Below are 18,637 nucleotides of genomic sequence, written 5' to 3'. Positions count from 1 at the left end.
CAGTGGGGAGGGGATTATAAAGTGTGTGTGTGTGTGTGTGTTTGTAAATTGGGCAAGCTACTGCAGGTTGGGCAATTCGTTCCTGCTTAGAGTCCATTATGGAATTTAGTAAAGCCCACTGGTGTCGGCCCACACACACACACACACACACACACACACACACACACACAGTGAAAAACAAAGATTTAAGTAAACTGCAGACTGTACCCTGATGTATTGTGTTTGTGCGTGTGTGTGTGTGTGTGTGTGTGTGTGTGTGTATTTGCCCTGCAGTGGACTTTGGTGTTTCAGCCCAGCTGGACAGAACGGTAGGACGGAGGAACACGTTTATCGGGACGCCATATTGGATGGCGCCGGAGGTTATCGCCTGTGACGAGAACCCCGATGCCACGTACGACTTCAAGGTGCCTCAGCAACTTCCCGTCCACTCGAGATGTCTGTGCTTTTTCTGATCACCTTGAGTGTTAATCCGCCGTGTCTCTGTCGTTACAGAGTGATTTATGGTCGCTGGGAATCACAGCAATAGAGATGGCGGAAGGAGCGCCACGTACGTACCCAGTCAATAACACACACACCTCTGCTACACATCATTTCTTAGCGCTGCTACAGTAGATCACTGTAATCAAGGGTCGTTTTTTTCAGTCCAGATCAGCGCGACTCATCCAGAGCCATAATTTTAATGAAGGCCGAGGAGCGGATATAAAATTGGTTGTCAAATTACTTCTGCTTTTTTCAATCCTTTCCATTTATTACTTAAGTCCTATCGAGGTTACTCATAGTCATTATGATGATTATGATTTTGGCTCAGTAAAAAAGAAACTTGTGGTGAAAGTCTGCCCGAGCCGCGGTCGGTAATTGGCAGTAATCATGAAGGACATCACTTAGTCTTGTCAAGGTTGTTCGGCTCTAGTCTAGTGTCAGTCACTGCTGCAGTTTGGAAGAAGATCTCTAACTGGATGAAAATATTTCACTGTGTAATTTGGGTGTTGCACATACATGGATTAGGGCTGAATAATTAATCAAGATTTTATTAAAATCACAATATGGCCTTCTGCAATTTTCAAAGTGCAGGAGGCTCGATATTTGTTGGAGGCGAAATGTGTGTCAAAATACCATTTTAAATGAAGTAATATCGTGCTGCAGAGATGTCCTGACCTACACATCATATTCTGCAGACTAAGGAAGACATCTGTGTTGGCACAGATCCTCATAAAGATCACACCATAATCATTTTAATGTTATCTTTTAAAATTGTTGAGTCCTACTATAAATGTTGCCTTAGTAAAGACAAAGTAATCGCATTAAAGAAGATGCTAGTAATGACGACAGTTGTTAGTCACATGTTTTATTCTGGTCTCTGACTTTGTGAAGTTTGAATATTAAAGATCCTAAATAACCAATTACATTAGTAGTACATGCACAAATGCCACTTTGTGAGATGGATAACAGACGTTGGTGTTGTACAAGAAGGCAAGATCTACCTGTATGTGTGTGTAGATCTTATAGATTGTTATCAGTATCGACAGTGTATATTGATCAGGGGAGGACTAGCTCCAGCTGGCTTTGACTATGTGCCACGATAATGTTCTGCACAATTAGTTAGAAACACTGGGCCTCATTCACCAACTGTTCTTGAGAAGAAGTTTGTTCATAAAACACTCAAATATGAACATTCTGTTTTCTTTTTGGCGATTTGTTTTCAGGTAAGAACAAAAGCTATGCAAAGCACATATACGCACATTTGAGTTCTAAAATGTTTGTTCAGAATAACAGTTATTGCGCCTTCTTGAATTCTCCAGTTGAATCATACAGTAGTCAGTAGTCATTTATTATATGTCCATGTCTCTGCTCTGGGGATAGATGTGGCCAAAGGCAGTGTGTTCTCAGGTTGTCTGACCGTCCATCTGTCTTTCACATTGTTGTGACACAATATGTAAAGCAAACCTTGAGGGAAAAATTTCTCCGAATTTGGCACGAACGTCCACTTGGACTCAAGAATGAACTAACTAGATTTTGGTGGTTATGGGTCAAAGGTCAAGGTCACTGTGACCCTGCATCTGTCTCATGCTTGTGAGCGCAACATCTCAAGAACACCCAGTTTCCTTAATTTAATTAATTAATTTCATTCAACCGTTCACTTGGACTCAAGAATGAACTGATAAGAATTTGGTGCCTGAAGTTCAAGGTCACTGTGACCTCACAAAACATGTTTTGGGCCATAACTCAAGAATTCATACACTATTTATTATAACTTTCACACAAATGTCTAACAGAATAAAATGATGACAAGGTGACATTTTATATCCAAAAGGTCAAACTTAGACACTGATTAGATTTTGGTGGTCAAAGGTCAATGTCACTGTGACCTCACAAAACATGTTTTTGGCCATAGTTCAAGAATTTATACCCTAATTATGACAAAATTTCACACAAATGTCTAAGAGGATGAAATTATGTGATGACATTTTACATACAAAAGGTCAAAGGTCAGTTTCAATGTGACATCATAGTGACACTTTTCTGGCCATTATTAAACGCCATAACTCAGAAACAGACAGGAAGACATTTGGTCAGATACTGAATTGGTGACGCTTATCTTTGGTGTCCACCTTGACACTGTGCTGATCTTCTGTGCTGCTGAGGGAAAGATGTGTGTCCATGTTTTCACAGACATGGGTGTAAATTATATTTCTGGCAATATGTTTTGGCCTCAGATTTAAGATTGAATCATTTTATTTTCCTCATCAGTCATGTGCTCTCTCTGGATCCAGTGTTCACTAAATAGGTCATAGCATTGTGTTTTTTATGTGTTGAATAAATATGAAAAGTCATATTTGGACATTCTTGACTTTAATTCTCTCGGCTTCTCTTTTAAATTCTGTTTTCTTTCTCAAGAACAAACTTAAAAAACCTAGGAAGACATTAGTGAATGAGGCCCACTTACCCTGACTCACCCATGTTTGGTTCTTGATGTCTGACTCTTTAGCGCTGTGTGACATGCACCCAATGAGAGCCCTCTTCCTCATCCCGCGCAACCCTGCACCCAGACTCAAGTCAAAGAAGTGGTGAGTGTGTGTCTTTCTTACTATCAAAGGCAGGATAATCAGCTCAGACGTGCACTTGATTACAACTCGGTTTTTCATTTGCTTCTTTGGTGTGTGTGTGTTTGTGGTTTCAGGTCGAAGAAGTTCCAGTCGTTCATAGAGAGCTGTCTGGTGAAGAGCCACAGCCAGAGACCCAGCACGGAGCAGCTCCTCAAACACCCGTTCATCAGGGACCTGCCCAACGAGAGGCAGATCCGCATCCAGCTGAAGGACCACATCGACCGCACAAAGAAGAAGAGGGGAGAGAGAGGTGAGGAAACAACACGTGGGATGTAGGCGTGTCGGTATGGATTGAAACGCAGATGGACATGTAGATTTACACACACATGGCGGAGGAGGTGGGGCGACTGATTTATTAAGTAGTTCCGCTTGATAGATGGCAGCTGGCAGGAGTTAGCTGACATTAAAGGAGAATTTCCTCTGCAATGATAAAACTGTATATCACAAAAATGATTCATGGTGGTTCTTACTCAAAACGTTTCTTTGGATCGTGTAACACTAAAATTGGAACAAAATTATTGTCAAGCTTAACATAAATGACAAATACATGTGTTTGTGACGTTTAAAGGTCCAGTGAAGGATTTAGGCGTATCTGTTGGAAGAAGTTGTATATAATGTTCATCACTATGGACACATACATATGGAGCGTGTCCTCTTCCACAGAGTCCTCCATGTTGCTCTCCGGAACAGACAAACCAAACACTGGCTCTACATAGGGCCATCTGCATTTTCACGTCAGCCATTGTAGTTTTTTGTATTGTTCCATTGAACAAATTGATCCTTCCATTGTAGATAGGCACCAGGGATACTCAGTTGCTTTCCATGGGGAAACTTTGGCAAATTGACAAGAGGCTAGGGGCCAGTTGCAGCAACCATATAGGTCAGGTGTATGCAGGGGTATTTCTGGGATTTGAGGACTCTGTCTGGGTGTCCTTTCTGTATGCTCTTGTACCTTATTTACAATGGAAGTACTAGAAGAATCCCCCAAAGTGAATCAATTTACGTTCTTCATGAATTATAAAATGGTTTTGTGGGCCACCTGGCTCCTTATCACAGGCCGGATTTGGCCCATGGGCTGTAAGTAGAGTATCACGGTCCTGTACTCTTGGCACACAGGAAAAGTTTCTGCGCTACATGCCACTAAATCCTCCACACTAGAACTTTAATATAGCTTTGATATGGCTGTAGGTGAGTAAGTACATGCTGATATGATTGAGATAGAATTAAAATGTTAATGCTGAATTGCATACATTCATTAATTCATGAATTCCTTTCTAGTGAATTCATTGTAACCGTGAAGGCAGTTTGAATCCCGCATGCGAGTGGCGGACTCCGCCACTAATAAGAAAACTAATATATAGACAGGTAATTACAGAATCTAAATAAGTTGAATTAAGGCTGGACAATGGATCAATATTATATAAATATCATGATACGAGAACAAATATTAGATTTTGGATATCGTATGTTCTCCAATCCTGGTTTTAAAGGCTGCATTACTATAAAGTGATTCTAGCTGCTCTAGTGTTTGTCTTTACATACATAGTCATTATACCCACAGTACTGATGATTATTTATCAGGAGCATCACTAGCCAACCATATAGCCCCTTTTAGTGCCGACGTCACAATGACGGCATTTCATTAGCTGGAGGCAAAACACGACTCTCCACCACAGGGCCATAGGCTACATAGGAGTCTTAAAATATCGTTTTGTTGTGTTATTGGGAGCCAGAATAGAAGGAGTCATGACTCAAAACTTAAATGTAATCGCAAACCAGCCACCAGTGCCAGTCAACAAAAACAAAGACAACTATGGTTAAATGCAGTAAGACGAAAGAACTGGATGGAGATGATTATCAAAAATGCTCACATGTGCAGTGCACGCTTCATATCAGGTTAGGGGAAATGTATTTCCTGTTGTAGGGATGAATAACGTTATGTGCATTAAGGGTTATCATGTCCACCTCATCAGACATTGGGGAGGTATTAAGAGGAATATTGGATTTCTCTCAAATGCTAACTTTTTAGCGCATTAGCTAACGTTAACTTTGATAGCAAAACAAACTGGAGGAAACTGTTCAAGTGATGTCCTCCTTTGTAACATTGACATAGTGATCAGCCACAAAGCTTCCTGTGACATCATCCATCCACTGAGTGAGAGCATACGGGTCGGACAGTCTTATTCAAGTAACACTCGCAGTCCTGGACAGTGAGTGACCTGACATGGTGCATTCGTAAATTCAGTCTGACACTCTACGCTAAAATGAGAGCCCTGTTGGTCGAAGAAACAGAGTTATATATTTCTACAGGTATGAACGAACGGTTAAGTTAATCACACATTCACTCTGCTTGGTGCTCTGCTGCTCCGTCTCCCCAGACAGAGTGCCAAGAGTGCAGTGCTCTGGATAACCGAACAGTCCAGTTTTTGCCAGAGTGCACTCCGACACTCAGAATGAGTATTTCTGAATGCACCACTTGTATCATCTTCCTCCATTGTCTAAAACAAGCCAGCAGAACTTGCTAGCCAGCACTAACTAATGTCTGTGGAGGATTGTTTTGCCTCCAGCTAAGCTCCGCCCACCATAAAACATCAAACCTTTTTTCCGTACAGTACAAGGCTCTACACTATCATCACAATATCGATAATGAGGTAATTGGTTAAAAATATTGTGGCATTTGTTTTTCTCACCTCAGCCCTACACTGAATGGCCATTACTGAAAACCATAAATAGCATCAGAAACAGGGTTTGATTTCGGAAGTGCTGTCACACACACACAAATACACACATAGATACGCACTCATTGTACTCAGAAAAAAAAAGTCTGCAAGGTTGCAGGGGTGGATGCAATACACTTTCAGACACACAGACGAATTCTCACACACGCGTGCTGTCACAGGGCGGCAGGAAATAAAAGTGACAGACTCCACTCCACCACAACACACAAACACACCCAGTCTGAGTGATGGACTGACACTCGCACACAGGACTGCGTCAGTGAGAACCACATTAACCGCTTCAAGAAACAACGTACTGCAGGGCGGACGTCGTGATGATGTATAGAAATGTCTCGTCATTGTAGAGACTGTGGCTTTCTCCAGCTGTCACTTTGTCACATTCGGAGGACAGGTCTGTGTGGATGTGTCTCAGGAAGAGCCGGGCCTCCTCTACAACCGTTATGCTTTAAGCCCCGTTTGACTGAAAGAGCTCCGAGCTAATGTTCTCCACCTCGCTACACACAGTAAAATTACAATTTATACTGTTATTCAAAGCGTCTAAAAGAAGATGCCTTGAAGGAGTGAGAATCTGGGAATGCCAGAATCGTGAGCAGTTTAGCAATGAACAAAGGTAGTTCAAGTGAAAAATGAAAAACGTTAAGTGGAATGGCTTTGCTCTCTGCTGGTTATTACCTTGCATGCTTAAGTTTTATTCTTTTCTATGGTTTTATTCTTTTACTTTTTTCTCTTTCCATCAGATGAGACAGAATATGAGTACAGTGGCAGCGAAGAGGAGGATGAAGAAAGAGACATGGGTGAACCAAGGTCAGTACAAACACAACCTTTTCTTCCCAAATCACATTTGACATCTCTTCACTAATTTAAAACCATCCTGCCTTCTCACCAATCCCCCACGCAGCTCCATCATCAACATCCCCGGAGAGTCGACCCTGAGGCGGGACTTCCTGCGCCTCCAGCTGGCCAATAAGGAGCGTTCGGAAGCACAGCGGCGGCAGCAGCTGGAGCAGCAGCAGAACGAGGAGCACAAGCGCTTACTGTTGGCTGAGAGACAGAAACGCATCGAGGAGCAGAAGGAGCAGAGGAGGCGGCTGGAGGAGGTAAGGTGGAGGAGGTGAAGGAAGGGACATTAACCACGACCTTTGTACTGTGGATGACAAGGGTGAACGAGTCACAATGATCCAAAGCATTTCAATTAGGAGAAACGTACTGCTACTTCAGAAACACCTATGAAAATCCAAAACAAATGCAACAGTGGAAATGTGCTGCAATTGAGAAAAGCCCTGTTTCCACCAAACACTTTCGGTATGGTTCCTTTGGAACCAAAAGTAACCCTTCAGACATGGTACCTAGACCCTAGATCTGTTTAGTGTTTCCACCGCAAACAGAACTCTTTCATGCGGGTGGAGTTGTTGTCACTCCCAATGGCACCCTGGACAGGATGCCAGACTATCACAGGGCAGACACATAAGCTCTTTTTAGACAGGGATTGCGCAAATTTGCAGGAAAGCCCAATCAGTCTTTGGCATTGCATTGGCAGTATAAAAACAAAATCGGGGAGTGCAGCAAAATGCCGCCTACCTACATTTGTTCATACAAAATGTGGCTTTTTCAGGGCAATGGGGGGCGTGAGCAAGTAACAAAACATGTAGCTCAGCGTGTGACGTAAACAGTGACGTGCTCCGAGGGAAGCCGTGGCTGGTCAGTCCTTCGGCGATTCTCTCGTAGGTCGGCCCGTTCTTCACCGTTCCCGTCATCTGACGGTTAATGGCCTCTTCATTTGCGAGGACAAGGAGGGCGCACAATTCCTTGTCTCCCCAGTTGCTCATCTTTACAGTGTCTGTCACGTTTGCGTTTCCCTCTTGCTACCAGCTGCTCGCTAATTCCTGCTATCAGCTGCTTCCTGTTTATCCACCGCCAGTGGGTCGCACGTGCGGCATCATCAACAGCTCCTCCCACAAGTTTTCAACAGCCATTTAGAGTCACCAATTAACCTGCAGGTCTTTGGACTGTGGGAGGAAGCCGGAGCACCAGGAGAAAACCCATGCTGACACAGGGAGAACATGCAAACTCCTCACAGAAGGGCATCCCCAACCCGGGGTTCTAATGCCCCACCCAGGGTTCATGCTGTGAGGTAACAATGCTAACTACAGCACCACTGTGCCGCCATTTTTTTGTATGGGTTTTTTGAATTGGCGTTGTTTCTGAAGCTGCAGCTTGGTTCTCCTAATTTAAATGTTTTTGAGCCTTTGTAGCACATTTGTTTTTGTCGGCCATGAAATGCACTTTTCTACAGCAGCTAATATGAAGAACATACATGAGTATACAACACAGATAGCCAAAACTTACATTCACACACCAGGAGCCAGCGGAAGGCCTCTGCTTGGCTCTCCATACTCTCTTCTTTACACTTTACACTCCATTCTTGCAGTTAAATTTACAAAACCTTCCATTCACCCTTTGGTTAAGGCTTCAGTAGAGACGGAGAGTGGTTCAGAGACACACACACACCCACAGCCTTTCCCCAGTGTCCCTCTCTTAGTTCCAGAGAGCAGGCTTATAGAAGAAAATCCTTAGCCTATAATCTGTGCGCTCTCTCTGGGTTCCCACCAGGGTTAGCATCCCGACGCACGGCTAAACACCATGACTCGACTCAACTAACATGACCCTTCCACTCAGGGCCAAGTGTGTGTCTGTGGCTCTACATGTGTGTTTGAGCAAATGTAGCGTAGAGTGAGTTTGTATCCTGTGTGAATGTACAATAACAGTTCCCTCCATTATTCATAGAAGGAGCCGAGACACACTGTGGAAGGAACGAAATTCAAAAACAAAAAGACAGATGATCAAATGAGTTCACATATCAAAGATTCAGCATGTGTGTGAGAATCTCTACTGAGACGCAGTTTCTTAATTTGTGTGAAAACATGGTGTTGTGATCCTGAATCTTCTCGTGCTTGCGTTCTCCTGACAGCAGCAGCAGCGAGAGCGCGAGCTGAGGAAACAGCATGAGAGGGAACAGAGGAGGCGCTACGAGGAAATGGAGCAGCTCCGCAGAGAGGAGGAGAGGAGGCATGCAGAGAGAGAACAGGTTCATATGCTTACTGTAATACTATATTAAAACACATGTACTGTATGTAGACAGACAGTATGGTGCCACAGAAATGTAACATGAGGACAACTCGAGTCCAGAATCCCTCATCTACCCTTAAACTTAGTGTTTCTTTTTATGGCAACATCTTCCTCTGTCTTCCTGAGTCACTCTGATCCTGCTTGTCTCCTTAAATTACATCAATGGCGTATTTTCCTCATGTTTTTTTTCCTCAGGATTTCAGTTTCAGACACACAGAACTCGGACGTTTTTAATCCGGTGATATCTCAGCACCATGCTTTGTTTTTCTGTGCTTCTCAGCTCCTGGATCTTTCATGCAAAAACAATACTTTCCTTTCTCTCTCTGATTAAGTCCATCCTTTGTTAGCCATATTTGGGTCTACATCAAATCGAATTAAAACAAACTGATGTTTTTTTTCTTGATTGGTTGGCTGAAAGCAAATAAAAGGACTGGGTAATATGAGATTATTAGTTTCAGAAAAGTTGTTATTGCCCTTTAGTGCCAACAGTTCCCCAAGGATGATAACTTCAAGTCATGCCCTGGGCAATATTACCTGCCAATATTACAAGGCACCAACTAATGGTCTGCCACAATACAGGAGTTCCAGTCGGTATGATAGTGCTGAAAAGTCTGGCACATGGGCGTAGATTTCGGCAGGGATGCAGTGGACCCCTCAATAATTACAACATGTGCATTTGTCCCCCCTAAAACAAATGTTCCACCATAACGCAATGCAGAAAAAGACAAACAAAATTTCCTGGGGTAGCACCCCAAACCCCAAAGTTTATGTGCACCCCAGTGTTCAATATTTTTCATAAATTAAAGCTTGGGTTCTTTTTAAGAAGTAAAGACTGAGTAAGGGTCCCAGTATGTTTCTAGGTGGTTTTGGACCAAACAGTTCTGGGGATCGACAGGAACTGCCTACTGGGGAGCTCTCCTGAAAACTACATACCTTCAAGGGCTTCTGTTTGCATTTGCACCACAAGGAATGCCGTAGTGACATAACTAACATACAACAAGGGAGCATCAGGGATCCTATCGAGCCCTGAGCAAGCTTAAACAATGCCTGGATGTTGCTCTAAAAATAGGTTGGAGATGCACAAATCTTTGCCGAAATAGAGCCAGTGGAGGTTTTTCAAGGACGCAAGTTTGCACAGCCGGCTTGCTGATGCTAAGAGCAGATTAGGACATCTTCACTGGGAAGCACTTAAACAATCTGATGCTCTCTCTTGTTCACATCATGCCCAGTTAGAGATTGGTTATATTTCACTTTGAGGAGTTCGAAACTTGGTTTGATTTCCCGTTTTATGTAACAAGTTGTTGTTTTTTTTGTCTGTTGTTTACACAGCTAGCGAGTTTTAAAGATAGCGGCTGCCAGTGTCTTGATAGTAAACCCAGATTCGCAAAACCTCCTGGGAGATTTTTTGTAATATGTTTCAAGTAGGGCTGTCTAGCAACAAAAGAAGTCTAATTAATTACATGCTCTGCGATTAATAATCTAAATTAATTGCACATATCAGCTTTTGTAGTGAAAGTATTTCAAGAAATCTCAATTCAAATGAATTTTGGAGGATGTGTTGTAGTAAAGCTGCTGGATTTTGGAAACCGTTGTCCTCCTGTCCTCTACCATCGAAACTGGCTTGCAGTCCGTTGCAGTCCACTTAGCAAGGGAGTTAGCCAGTCAGTCACAGGTGGACTTTCTCAGTTTGCATCTGAACGCCTGGTCGAGTGTGGCTTCACAAAGCTGGCTGCTAGTGCCAGCATCAGAGGCTGTGCTAGCTCGGACCTTCAGGTTCGCTGCTAAATGCTTTGGTTGAGGTGATATTTCAGGCTTTAAGTACTCCGATGGTACGAAAATGGCATTTTTTTAAATATAGACGTTCCATTCATGGGGCCAAGCGGCGTCATCTTGTCTGCCTCCATCATGTGACAAAGCCACTGTGGCCTTCAGTGACACACTGGGTCAAAGGGCACCACGGAACGCGATTAATCAGCTTTATGTTTTTTTAAGGCATTATTTTTCTGTGATAAATTCATTTTTTACAGGTTATTTTGACAATTTCAGTTTCAAGTGATCATTTTAACCCATTTCTGGCTAAACCTAATCAGACCTTTCACAAATCTAGGGTTACCATGTAGCAACAACCCACCTGCTCATGTGTTCGACCAATCAATGTACACTTGAGTCACTCAAGGTTCTTCTTGTGCTGGGACGGTATGTAGTCTGAAGTAGTACTCCCTCAAAACGTTGCTTTTAAGAACTATGATTGTTTCTAGATCTTGCCGTACGTACACAATAAAAATGACGGTTGTTAGAACTACAAAAAGGTTCCTGGGTTGTGAAATTTGTCAGACTGGAATCTGTTGTTGCCTTAGAGATCTAAATGTATAGATGTCGTAATGGGACCTGTGTGTTTCTCACACTGGTTCTTTTTCTATCTTTGATTGTGCTGTTGTATATATTTTGATTGTTCGGCATCTTTCCTGCCTTCTTTCAACAATCCTCTCTCTCGTCCTCTCGTTGAACCTACTGCTGTTCTATGTGTGTATTTTTTGTCTGTCCTGGTCCCTCTTTATCGCTCTGCTGCTCTCCTCCCACACTTTTCAAGTGTTTTGGAAAGATATATTCAAACTTCCTTTTTTTCCCCTGTCTCTTTGTCATATTTCCTTTGTAACACATTACAATTGTTCGAGAACACCGCCTCCTTAGCTTCATCTGCCTTTTGATTCTCATCTTCTTTTCTCATTCACAGCCACCTCAGGAGATTATCTTCTCTGTATCTCTTTCTGTCTCAGCCTTTCTCACTCTGTCTGTGTTCGGATGTTCAGATTTCCTGATTCTATTTCTATCTCTTTGTGCCGACACGCTGCTCAGGAGTATATCCGTAGACAGCTGGAGGAGGAACAGAGGCAGTTAGAGATTCTCCAGCAGCAGCTACTACAGGAACAGGCATTACTGCTGGTAACGACAGCCCTCCCACGTGCTACTACTGCTCCCCATCTGTGCTGTGTGGCCCCCTATCCCCCCTGCATGCACCCGAGTGGCAGTTGTACAGAGGAACTGACTGTGAGGGGATCCACAGTCTGAGTCACTCAACCTGTTAGCTGCACATTCGAGGCAAAACATGAAGCAGAAACAATAAATTGCTTATCTGTCATGCTTGTGTTGAATTTATTCATCTCACTGATTGCTTGAAGCGTACCATTTAGCTGGCTGGATCTCAAAGGATTCCCCAGAGGGTGCAGAAAAACAGTTTTGTCAGCCCCAATCATGTTGGCCCACACGAAGTGAGAACATCCAAGAGAAAATAGGACGTTGTTATTTCCCACAGAGGGTTTCTCTCAGTGCCCCAGTCTTATCTAGGGCAACAGTTTTGTGTTTTATTACTGCGAGGAATCCACAGTATGTCTTTAGAATTTGTCCACTGCTCCTTGCATCCTATTGGAAGGGAAGTATATTTAAAGAGAGCATGAAAGGAAACCTTTTGAGATCCAAGCCAGGAAAACTCCAGAGGCCACAGCAATTACTTCACGCACCAAAACGCAGAGATGTGTTGCGGCCTGAGAAGTGATGTCTTCCCTTTCCCCCCTTACCGCCATCCTTCCTTCCTCCATCCCTCCTTGCCTCTGAGTGCCCACCTTCATCTCCCCTGTCTGATAAGAGTTGCTCCAGTGTTATGTTCCCAGTCCCCTTTGTCCATCATTGGCCTGAAAATTGTGATTATAATTGGGAAAAGTGTGTTGTAAACAAACAATGAAATGATAATTAGTTTTGTTTACTAATTGTTAGTATTGCTATATTTTATGTTTTTATGCCTCCAAGCTAGCGATAGCTGTGGCTGGAGGCACCATGTTTATGGATTGGCCATCCCATTCTCTTGATAGTGATATCTCAAGGACACCTTGAAGGAATATCTTCAAATTTGGCACAGATATCCACTTGGAGTCAGCAATGAACTGATTAGATTTTGGCGGTCAAAGGTCAAGGTCACTGTGACCTCAAAAAATGCCAAAAATGTTAAACTGCGTGCAACACTACACTGTTAAAGGTTAGTAAATGACAATAATTTGTAACGATTATTAGCTATCGTGTCATTGTTTGTTTACAGTAAAATAACTATTAAATAAAGTTTGATAAACTATGAATTTACCATTTATTAATGATGGTTATTATAAGGTGTAACCGCAGTGTTTGTCAATGCATGGCTTGATACTTAGAAGTAGGCTAAGTAATTTCAAATACACACAAAATAGAACAATGACAGTTACTCATTGCAAATTTGAGGATTGCATTGAGGATAACCATTCAGAGTATCCTAAGGCAGTAAACTCCACCTATGTGGAAAGTCCTAATAATGCTATGAATCTTTGGCAACTACTAATTTTCCCACCACAGATCATTGATGTTTTGCAAATCGTACAATAATTACTCACCTGATTTGGTGTTGATCTCTGTGTTTCTCGCTATCTTCTAAACTTAAACTTCCCTCCTCTCTTTCCTCCTGTATCTGCCCTCTTTTCTGTCCGCTTTCCTTTCCTGTCTCTCATCTCTGTCCCCCCTCCTATACCCCCTCTCCCTCTCTCCCTCCAGGAGTACAAGCGTAAGCAGGTAGAGGAGCAGCGGCAGGCGGAGCGGCTCCAGAGGCAGCTCCAGCAGGAGAGAGCCTACCTGGTGTCTCTACAACAACAGCAGCAGCAGCAGCAGCAGCAGCAACAGCAGCAGCAGCAGCAGCAGGAGGGGAGGCAAGCAGAGAAGAAACAGCTTTACCACTACAAAGATATCATCAATCCTAATGACAAACCTGCCTGGGCCAAGGAGGTAAGTCACAACATGCATGATAAGCAAAGGCATGCATGAAGTTATGAATATGTGACGAGTTATGTTACGAGTGAGGTAAAGTAGCAGCTCTGAGGAAAGTAGTGCACTAAATATATGTGTGTGTTTTGGTGGTGATCCTGATTTGGAATTCAACCCCTATTGTACATTAAACGCACCCAGTGGCCTTCTTGTATTGTTAATATTTTATTCAGCAGGTCATACTAAAAGCAGCGGTCCTGTGGGAGACCTCACTTTTTGAATGTGAAGCTATTTAAGGATTAATGCTGGTGCTTCAATTATCACAGTGTGGTGTCTCCTTTGTGTGTATTTGTTTTGTTGCTTACCTTCCTCTGACTCTGACTCCCAGGTCCTGAAGCAGCAGCATGTTCAGGGTAACTCGCCCCGCTCCCAACTACGACATCATCAGTCATTCAACCAACCGGCTTCATCCCCTGGCTCTCATGGCCAACACAGAGCTCAGGCCCCTAGACGAACCCCATCCCATGGTGCCCAGCTCCTCTCCACCCACCTCCCCCATATCCGAATCTCACTAGATCCCGGAGAACCCCTAGATCCAGGGCTGAAACAAGAGATAAGTCAGCAGGTCAGAGAGTTCAGGGCTCAGAAACTCAGTCAGAGGGGCCGCAGCCCAGGGCCCATCCAGGAGCACGGCCTAGGGCCCAAAGGACCTAGTAAGAGTCAAAAAGAGCATCTCAGTCAAGGGCCAGTCAGCCAGCCTATTGCAGTACCCATCCCTTATCCTGTGGTGGCTAACAATCAGAAAGAGAAGCCAAGAGAAAGGCCTCTCTCTGCACCGAGTCAGGCAGCCATCCAGGGGCTAATGTGTCCGGACCAACAGCTTAAAGCCCTCCAACCTCATCCTCAGTCCCCAGGACAGGTTCAAAGACCCCAGTCTGGATCTAACCTTGTTCCCATCCCTGCAGTGAAACTGGTTAGTGGCCATTGTCGCGGCAGGTCGCAGTCACCTTGCAGTAGAGGAGATGTAGATATAGAACGGCAGTATCAGGGAGGGCAGAGGAAAGAGATGAGGCCAGCTGTCAGCCACGAGTGCCTTGCAGTGCCCTCGGACTGGGAGGTCACAGCATTTGACCCAACTGACCCCCTCTCTCAATCTTTCCCTAACCATGCTCTCCACTCCACCCTATGTGGACAAAGGAGCTCCCAGTTACCTATCCCAAACCATTCTGGTGGCCACCCTCGTGCCAGATCGCACTCACCTCGCTGTAGAATAGATGTAGATATAGAGCCAGAGTATCAGAGCAGGTGGAAAGAGAGGGGGCCAGCTGTCAGTGGTGAGAACCTTCCGGTGCCCTTGGACTGGCAGGTCTCAGCATTTGACTCACATGACCCCCTCTCTCAATCCTTCCCTGACCATACTCTTCACTCCGCTCTATCTAGACAAAGGGGCTCCTACTCACCTGCCTCCCACAGTGGCAGTTTTCTTCAAGTCCCTGATTACAGTCACTTTCTTGGGGGCAGAAGAGAAGGGATTAGGAAGGAGAATATAGGAGGAAGCTCCTCAATGTGTGACCTTAGTGCTTCTGCCCCGGCAGACGTATTCAGACACAACCTGTCTGAGGTCAGACTAATGAGTAGTTGCTCCTCTGAACATTTGCCCTCCATCTCTTCAACCAGTACATCTCCATGTTCTTGGTTGAACCTTTCTCCTCGCACCTCTCCGCAAATGTCCCCCTCCTCCTCAGGCTCGTGGTCTGCCGGTACCTTTTCCCCTGTATTCTCTCCTGACACATTTGTGTCCAACACGCCCCACAAATTTTCTCCACCTTTCCATGACAACCTCCTTCCGCCCAAACAGGCCTCCTATCCCCTCATCTCATCTGACTCTACCCCTCACTGCTCCCCGTATGCCTCTCCCTTCGGATCTCAGACCCAGATCAGCGTCAGATCTGTTCAGTGCTAGACCCTTGTCCAAAGCACACATGTATAGTTACACACACTCACACATTTTTGTACTTCTATATTTGTGACTGAAATAATGCATTTCAAAGTCCCAAATCCTGACTTTAACACCTACATGCAGTACTCCAGCCCTTATCTAATTGTTTTACCTTGCATTGCCTTTGTTACTGGGTAATGCCACATTAAGGGGTTGGTGCACACACTTCTTTTGTCTCTGCTTGATATATGGTGAACTCAAAATTGACTTTACTTAACAAAAGGGAAGATCACAATCAAATTATTCTCAATCTAATCTTTAAAGCCCCCTCCAGTCAAAAATGTGTTTTTCTTCTGTTAAGGTCCCCTAAAATGGCTGACCTTGACTTTACTGACTTGTGTCTGTGCAAAGTTCGTAAAAGAGAGGTGCTTTCACATTGCTCTACTAAGGGAGCAATGTCAGTACAGTTCCCTAAAATTTGAGATTCAAACAGATGCCGATCAAGCTAGATTTCCAAAAAATGAGTCCTCACAAAGATAGAAGTACAAGAGCACACATGTATATTAACGCATATTATCCGACATTAAGTAATCTACATTTATCTACATATATCTACATTTATCTCTACAAGGGGTATGTTTTTTTTTTTTATCATTAATCTTCATGTTGGTTACGGTTTGATTTTTTTTTAGTACTAAAAAGATTCTCCGCTGGGACTGAGATCCGGAGGAGACGTACCAATATTCAGGGACAGTTTCTAGTACCATCCTGATCCATAGGTAGCCCAGTTAACCACAGCTCAGCCCTGATCCCTCACCCCCCAACCTGCTCGCCACCTTGTCACCCTTATCACCCAGTGCCCCAAAAAGCACCATCATAAGCCTGCTCCTAGCCGTATTGATGTTGATGTCATCGGGGAAACCCACCTGTGTCAACTTCTTCTTCGGTCAGTCAACCAGTCAATCAAATCCCGACTTGGTGATGGGTGGTGGCCACGTGGTGGTGGTGGTGGGATCCTTCTAACAAAGTGGATCCTCAGGAGGATGACCTCTGTCCTTCATCTGCTCTCCTCCCTAATCTTTTTCTGTGTCCTTTAATAGATGTAGATGCTGCACTGGCCACAATTAATAGTTCAGTGGTGTTCATGATAATGACTGTAAGTTCTTTTATCTCAGACATGTTAGGCTATTACATGCCTTGACATGTTTCGAAGGAAACTTCCGCCTTCCTCAGAAGTGTCACTTGGTGGTGGTTGTGACGCAGCTGATCTGTCAATCAGCCGACACTAGGGAGGCGTGACTGTCACATGACCAAAACATGTCAAGGTATGTAATATCCTAACATGTCTGAGATAAAAGAACCTACAGTCATGGCCACAGTTAACTTCCTCTGATGATCTGTTTTAACCTTTTAGCACCTCTGACATGGTAGAAAGAGCTTTTGGGTGGTAGGCTGGGGATAAACCCAAACACTTGATGCATGAAGAATGAAGATTTAAAGAGACAGTTTACCCCAAAATCAAACATACGTATTCTTCCTCTTACCTGTAGTGCTATTTATCAATCTAAATTATTTTGGTGTGTTGCCGAGCGTTGGAGATATCAGCCATAGAAATGTCTGCCTTCTCTTGAATATAATGGAACGGCCGATATCTCCACCACTCGGCAACTTAAACCAAATTAATCTAGATTGATAAATAGCTCTACAGGTAAGAGGAAAAATATGTATTATGATTTGGGAGGGCTGAACTTTCCCTTTAAGCAGCACTACCCAAAAGGTTTTTCCTCTGTAAGTGCACCTTCTAACAGTAATTTCTCTATCTCTCGAAGGTCAGTTGATGTTTATGCTAACTTTGATCACGTACTGCCTCCACAGATTAAACTTGGATCACAGCAGTGCTTCTATTGAATCACCGAATACTTCTCTTCCATTTGTTCTTTGTACTTAGCCACTGTTTGTCTACAATTCTTTCCTTCATCAGTTGTCGCCTTTCATCCCAAGTGAACAACTAACCAAGCGTTTGAGAAGTTTTCTGCCGCCATAGTTGCCTCACAGTAGTTATTCCCCCTAGCAGGCAACTAACAAAGATTTGAGGAATGACACAGTATTGCATAGTTGTTCTGACCCAGGTTATAATCTTGAATAATCCTACGAGATTATGAGCTCATGTGGAATTACAGAAAGCCTCCAAAGGGGATAGTTCTCATTGCACACGCATGTTTACCTGGGGGGCAATTGACACTATGCCCTGCTGAGCCATGACTCAACCCTCCACCAACCGTTGAGTAGATTGTTTAGAGTGGAAAAGTGTGATTTGGGCAGCTGGGAGCATTCCTCGGAGCCTTCTCTCACTGCACATCAGATAATCTGATAATCTGATTACACTGGCAAAGAGGAGCTCTCTGCCTTCCTCACTCACAGATATCCATTGGTGCTCGTTGGCATTTACACACATGTGCACTTCCACAAGTCTGTGGGAAGCAGTCAGTCAATCTCTAATGGGTGTAAAAATCAAACTTGTGCAGCCATTACCTTTGCATGCACTCAGATCTGGGATTTTGGGTTTGAATGTGTTGTCTAGATAAGAAGATTGGAGATCACTCTTTCTTGAGAATTGGGACAAGACCTTACTTTTTTGGTTTTTGATTTTTATTCTTCGACTAGGACAAGAAAATACATTTTTAAAGATCAAAATCTTGGCTGAGCTGATGTCTAACGGAGTCTACGTCTAACGGAGTTGACTAAAAAGTTACATATTTATAAAGAGAAGCCATTATATTTGTCAAAGTTTCTAAGCATCCTCTAATGCTAATCAAAATACTAATTTTTAAGCCATAATTCTTATTTAGTCTTAACCCTTTGAAACCTCAGCAAACTGGCTGTATTTCTTCAAAAACATGGGAAGAAGGCAATGAGCAACGAAAGAAGAAATGACCCAAAAAAAAATTAGT

The 18,637-nt window shown here is 43.6% G+C and overlaps 1 protein-coding gene across 7 annotated transcripts in view; it reads left to right on the top strand.

Moving 5' to 3' along the window:
* tnika (TRAF2 and NCK interacting kinase a) overlaps nucleotides 1–18,637 on the top strand; it is a 106,810-nt gene that overhangs the window by 66,168 nt on the left and 22,005 nt on the right. For 2 of the 7 annotated variants that reach the window (XM_049597166.1, XM_049597164.1), the window contains exons 7-16: nucleotides 274–404; nucleotides 493–547; nucleotides 2,987–3,065; nucleotides 3,179–3,354; nucleotides 6,580–6,646; nucleotides 6,741–6,939; nucleotides 8,811–8,927; nucleotides 11,825–11,911; nucleotides 13,541–13,768; nucleotides 14,136–14,720. In XM_049597166.1, coding sequence (XP_049453123.1) covers nucleotides 274–404; nucleotides 493–547; nucleotides 2,987–3,065; nucleotides 3,179–3,354; nucleotides 6,580–6,646; nucleotides 6,741–6,939; nucleotides 8,811–8,927; nucleotides 11,825–11,911; nucleotides 13,541–13,768; nucleotides 14,136–14,720 — 1,724 coding nt within the window. The remainder of the gene's footprint in view (nucleotides 1–273; nucleotides 405–492; nucleotides 548–2,986; nucleotides 3,066–3,178; nucleotides 3,355–6,579; nucleotides 6,647–6,740; nucleotides 6,940–8,810; nucleotides 8,928–11,824; nucleotides 11,912–13,540; nucleotides 13,769–14,135; nucleotides 14,721–18,637) is intronic. The other 5 variants (XM_049597169.1, XM_049597168.1, XM_049597171.1 and 2 more) reach the window with 3 other exon arrangements.

This window comes from Epinephelus fuscoguttatus, linkage group LG14 (genome assembly GCF_011397635.1).
Source record: "Epinephelus fuscoguttatus linkage group LG14, E.fuscoguttatus.final_Chr_v1".
Taxonomy (NCBI): Eukaryota; Metazoa; Chordata; class Actinopteri; order Perciformes; family Serranidae; genus Epinephelus; species Epinephelus fuscoguttatus.
This window is presented reverse-complemented; position numbering and strand designations above follow the sequence as displayed.